General features: G+C 33.0%; 1 protein-coding gene across 3 annotated transcripts in view; it reads right to left on the reverse strand.

The window, feature by feature from the left end:
• The window catches only part of SH3BGR (SH3 domain binding glutamate rich protein), a 99400-nt gene extending 93400 nt beyond the window's left edge, over positions 1-6000 (reverse strand). For all 3 annotated transcript variants that reach the window (XR_007951825.1, XR_007951826.1, XM_051984774.1), the window contains exon 1: positions 5844-6000. Coding sequence is in view for 1 of the 3 variants with exons in the window: in XM_051984774.1 (XP_051840734.1) it covers positions 5844-5888 (45 nt within the window). In the remaining 2 variants the exon portion in view is untranslated. The remainder of the gene's footprint in view (positions 1-5843) is intronic.

Genomic DNA, 6000 nt, shown 5'->3' on the forward strand with positions numbered 1-6000 from the left:
GAGAAAATAAAGGAAAATGTAAGATACCTCATACTTAAAAAAAAAACTAAACTGGAAAACTGATCAAGTAAAGAAAACTCAAGAATCATAAAATTATCTGAAATATAGAATCAAAAAGAGAACATTGTTAAAATATTTCAGGAAATCATTACAGAAAATTATTCTGATGTAAAAATACGCCTCCTGGAAGACACCCCAAAACAAAACTTTCCAAAAAATCACTGCCATGACATTGAGCTTCAATATAAAATTTAAAAAAAAAAAAATACTACCAGCAATCATAAAGAAAGAATTTGAAAATCAAGGAAACATAATCAGAATTCTACAACTCTTAGAAACCATCATTATAATGAACCAAAAATATAAAATATGATAGACCAAAAGATAAAAAACAAAGGCTTGGAGCCAAGAATAATTTACTCAGTAAAATTGAATATAAAACTAACAAGGGAAAAATGGATGTTCAATGAAATAAAGGTCTTTCAAACATTCTTGATGGGAAAAAAAACAGAATTGAAAAGAAACTCTGAAATATAAATATAAGAATCAGGAGAAAAATAAAAAGATAAATACAAGGACTTTAAAAGATGAATTGTTTATATTCTAATTAGGAGAAGGGGGATGTTAAAAGAATTTTTTTTAGAACCAGAATGTCACAGGGAGTCATAAATATAATCAATCAAAATTGAAGACCTATAAATAGTTTTATTTTGTTTTGAAGATGTTGTAAGAAAAAAAGAAGGTTGGGGAAAAGAAAGATGTAGCAGAGGAAAATAGGAGGAAAAATGGGGAAATTCTTTATAACAATGGAAGGACTAGGAAAGCAGGAATCATTTGAACTTCATTTTCATCTAAACTGGTCAAAAGATGGCAGAATTAACATAGTAGTACAAACACAGATTTTGGAATAGGAATACACTTGCCCCCAACAGAGACACAAAAATGGGAAAAGGGAAAAATGCAATATAAGAAGAAGGTTAGGTTCAAGGAAAGATTAGTCATAAGCAAAACAAACCTTAAATTTAGAGAGGAGATTGCAAAGGGGAGATTAAAAGGGAAGAAAAGAAAGTGTAAATTATTCTCCTAAATTTATTTATATAATTTCACATCAATTCACAAAAATCTTCCTGAGTTTTTCTGAAATCAACCCCTTTATCAATTCTTATAGAATAGTATTCCATCAGATTTCTCTGACACAATTTCTTTAGCCATTACCTAATTTATGGGTTCCCCCTCAGACTGCCATTCTTTGTTATCTCAAAAAAAAAAAAGTTTTCTTTTTGTTTAATTGATGGGTTCCCCCTCAGACTGCCATTCTTTGTTATCTGGAAAAAAAAAAAGAGTTTTCTTTTTGTTCAACCTTAAAATCTGTTTCAGTTAATACCTATTCCTCCCTTAACTTACCCTCTCTCTAGTCTTCATTCTTGCTTTTCCCCTTTTCCTGCTATTTCCCTGCTTAGTGAAATGTATTTCCCTACCAACTTTGTATGTAAATTTTCCCTCTTTTGACAGTTGGGAGAAAAGGGAGGTTCAAGTGTCGACAACTCTCTTCACTGCCTCCTTATTTGTCTTGATGTGTTTAACTCTGTACCTGATCATATAAAATATTTTTTCCTAATTTTCTTTCCCTTCTCCTCTTTCCTATTGTGGGTTCCTCTGCCCGTCTTTTTCCATTCTTCTCTTTAGATCAAGACATAACAAAATCACTGCTAGGTCTTGTCTAATTAGATTTCCTCTATAACCTTTTATGATAAGATTCAGAGGTCATGCATATATCATTTCTTCATATTTGAATGAAAACAGCATTTTAAGTACTTTATTGTTTTTTCACATTTATCTTTTTGTGTTTCTCTTACCTAATATATTTGAACTTAAAACTTAAGAAGTTTCTATATATCCCGGTCTTTTCATCAGAGATGTCTAGAAATCTTCTATTTCATTAAAGAGCCACCCTCTCAAACATTATATATAGTTTTGCTCAGTAAGTTATTCTTTGCTGTGAGCCTATATCCTTTGCTTTCTATAGCTCCTCTATACTTGAATTCTTCCTGGATACTTGTGTTTTTTTTTTTTAATCTGAATTCTAAGTATTTTAATATTTCTGAGAGGAACTGGAAAAAAAATTACAGAAAGTTTCTCTAATAAAGCCCTCATTTCTGAAATATATAGAAAAATGAGTCAAATTTACATGAGTTGATAGTCAAAGAAGGTGAACAGGTGGTTTTCAGAAGAAATCAAAGCTATCTTTGGTCAAAATTTTAAAAGGTGTAAATTACTATTGATTAGAGAAATGCAAATTAAAACAACTCAAGGTCCCACTCCAGAACATCAGATTGGCTAATGTAACAGAAAAAGAAAATTGCGAATGTTGGAAAGAATGGTTCAGCCATTCTGGAGAGAAATTTGGAATTATGCCCAAAGGGCTATAAAACTTTGCATACCCTTTGACTCAGCAATATCATTATTAGGTCTAAAATAAATCAAAGAAAAAAGGGGAAAGTTCTATATATACAAAAATATTTAAAGCAGCTCTTTTTTGTGGTAGCAAAGAATTGGAAATTGAAGGTATTCCCATCATTTGGACTGAACAAGTTTTGGTATATGATTGTGACAGAATAATATTGTGCTATAAGAAATGATGAGCATAATAGTTTCAGAATAGAACTTATATGAACAGATGCAAAATGAGGTGAGGAGAACTAGGAAATCATTGTGCACAATATCCAAAATATTGTATGATGATCAATTGTGAAGATTTTAGTTATTCTCAGCAAAACAATAATCCAAGACAATTCTGAAGAATTTATTATGAAAACTGCTTTCCATCTTCAGAGAAAGAACTGATGAAGTCTGAATTAAGATGAAAACATACTTTTTCAATTTCCTTTGGGTTTTTTTTTCTTTTTAATCTAAGTTCTCTTTTCCAACATGGCTAATATGGAAATATGTCTTGCATGATGTGATGATGTATAATATGTCAAATTGTTTGCCTTCTCAGTGGGTGGAAGGAAATGAAGGAGTGAATTTGGAAGTCAAAAATTTTTAAATGAATATTAAAAATGGCTTTTACATGTGATTAGTAAAGAAAAAACATTAAATATGTATCATATACATATACATGTATACATTTAAATGTAAAAAAAATTTTTTTTAAGAATGAAAAACTAAAAATAAATGGGAGAACATTCAATGCTCATTACTGGGTTTTGCCAATACAATAAAAGTGACAATATTAACCAAGTAAATTAACAATTTTAATATTAGAACAAATTATCAAAGGGATAATTCATAGAATTCAAAAAGTAATTACAGAATTCATTCAGAGGAAACCTCCACATTTATCTTACCATTACTTCTTGAAGGAAGATGATTTCCTTCTATGAGGGAGCAGGGGGTTCAGGAGTCTTCACCATCAAGAAATACAAAAGGTTTTATGAGAAATCCAAACAAAAACCTGATGAATCACTAGAGCAATGGCTCCTGAGGACATGATCTAAAGGATCCAGTGCTGAGATACTCCAAACGGCTGAGTTCCAAAGGCTTGAGGAGCTAAGGATTTATTGTTACAAAGTCAGCTAAATCTATTAAAGGCTTCAGAGCCCATTTTAGATGGTTGAAATAGGTAGTCATTCCCACTTGATCCCATAAAGATGAGTCTGCATTACAGCCAAGTACCCTAGGGGCTCTGCTAAGGAAGGGATGAAGTTCCTAAGGAAAAAGTATAGCAAATAGAATTTACCCCTTTCCATGTTTCCCCTTACCCCTCCCCTCCAACAGCCTGCTACTCTGGAAGACCAGTCCATCTCGGGAATGATTAGATCCTTCTTTGAGGGTGGAGCTTCAACTAGAATGACTTTAGATTTTAGCTATTTATCTCCTCCACCACACAAATATACAAGTGTGTATATAAATCAACTGCTAAAATTCAAGCAAGAGGTCAGGGACACTTGCAGCTTGAGTATTTTGAGAATGGAGTAGGAGTGACAGAGGTGAATGATACCTCCTGAAGGCACCTATTTCTTTTCAGAATTTCACCCCCTCCCTAGCAAAGTAAGAAAGTGACATGGTCAGATCTGCTTTTTAAGAAAATCATTTGGCAACTATTCAAAGGAAGAATTTAAAAAGGGAGAGACTGGAAGAACAGAGAACTATTAGAAGGCTATTGCAAGTCCAGGGAAAAGATGAGGAAATGCTTTAATAACATAGCAAAGGAGACTGATATCAAGGATGTGGAGATAGAAACCACAAGATTTGGCAATTGATTGAATATATAAGGTAAAGAAAATATAGAGTCAACGATGAAACAAGTTGTCAAAACCCTGGTGAATGGAGGGATGGTCATGCCTTTAACAGTAACGGGAAATTTTGGAAGAAAAATAAATATATTTTGAAAGAAAAATAATGAATGGAATGAGATCTGCAATGAAGATCACAACTCATCCATGTCTGCCCATTCCATGTAAATCATGGTATCCCAGCCAAAATGAAAAAGATGGAGACAGAGCTTTTAATCACTGGTCACCATCCCTAAGTGCAGAGTCCAAGTTGGTCACATTCCAATGGTCTGGAGGTGAAGAGGATGGAATTTTTCCAAGTCACTTCCACAACAGCTTCTGAAGAAACCTAGATTCCCTGAGAGGCACAGCAAGTTTTTGTTGAGAAAGGCTTAGTGTTTCCATAGCAAAGGGAGAGGTGAGATGAGGAAGGCTAGGGAATGCGAGTAGGTATATTTGTGTGAGAGATAAACCTTATGATACAGATTTTCTCATCTTCTAATTGATTTATCCCATATCTTTTGGACATGGAGTTTGTCCATAATTCCTAAAGTAAAATGGTTCCTGAGGGACTCCAGCCCTATTTCAGAGACCACTGTTCTATATAGAGCTACTTTCTTTTTGTCTCACCTTTCTCACTCTAATATTGAAGTTTCAGGAGGTGGAAGTAGGACTTTTCAATATTTATAGTTAAGAACTATATACACAAAGCATGTAGTTTGTTCAGCAAGACTCATCACTAACTGCTGCAATCTGAGATCATCAAGACACTGGATATAAAAAGAAACAAGCTCCTCTCGGCTCTTAAAACCTGGGAACTTGCAACCCTGTTTTACATTCACAGCATTTCTGACTTATTTTGAAATGCTGGTATGAAAATATGGTAGTTTTGAGATTAAAACCAAAAAATTCTAAATTATTTTAAATGAAAAATGAAAATTTTGCAGTAGGGCTTTATAATTCAAGCCTTAGTGCAAGTATATTAAGCAAAATTATTACAATGTTATTGATTTTGACTTGCATTACTCAGATATCATAAAGTATGAGAATGAGGCCTTAGGTTTTTGTTTTTTATGACCTATAAACAATTATATGACACAACAGTGAAATATTTCCAATTTCTTTAAACTATGAAAAAGAAATTATACCCAGAATTCACTGTAATAGTCTGCTTCAAATATTTTTACAAGTGTGATTTATCTGCAATTTCAAACATGTTTGATTCTTTAAAAAAAATCAATGAAAGAAATACTACAGAAAATACAATATGTTAATCATACTAAATGTAGGAAATTCTTCATCAGCAAACCTTTTCTCAAAGTTTCCTTACATATAGAGTTATCTGAGAACCACATTTTGCAGACATTTCTCTTTCAAAACCTAGAAAAATAAAATAAAAACACAAGCCAAATGCACAGCTCTTATGCCCCATTTACCCCTTTTCCTTTCATAGCTCTCGGTATGAACCTAAAGCCCAAATCCAGTCTCCTCATACTCACAGCCTCTATAGTTCTGTGAGTAATTCAGAAAAATAAGAAGAAAGTCTCATAAATGCCATCAAAAACTCACCGCTATGGACCCAGAAGATGTGGCAATAAAAACTTTGATAACCATTTTGAGAGTCAGAAAGAAGAATCTCCCTCTAAAATACTCAGTGAAATAAAAGTCACTAGGCAAATTCTAAATGAGCTGATAGAAGCAGCAGCTGTTCCCTCCCCCTTCTCAG

This window comes from Antechinus flavipes, chromosome 3 (genome assembly GCF_016432865.1).
Source record: "Antechinus flavipes isolate AdamAnt ecotype Samford, QLD, Australia chromosome 3, AdamAnt_v2, whole genome shotgun sequence".
In the NCBI taxonomy this organism is placed as follows: domain Eukaryota; kingdom Metazoa; phylum Chordata; class Mammalia; order Dasyuromorphia; family Dasyuridae; genus Antechinus; species Antechinus flavipes.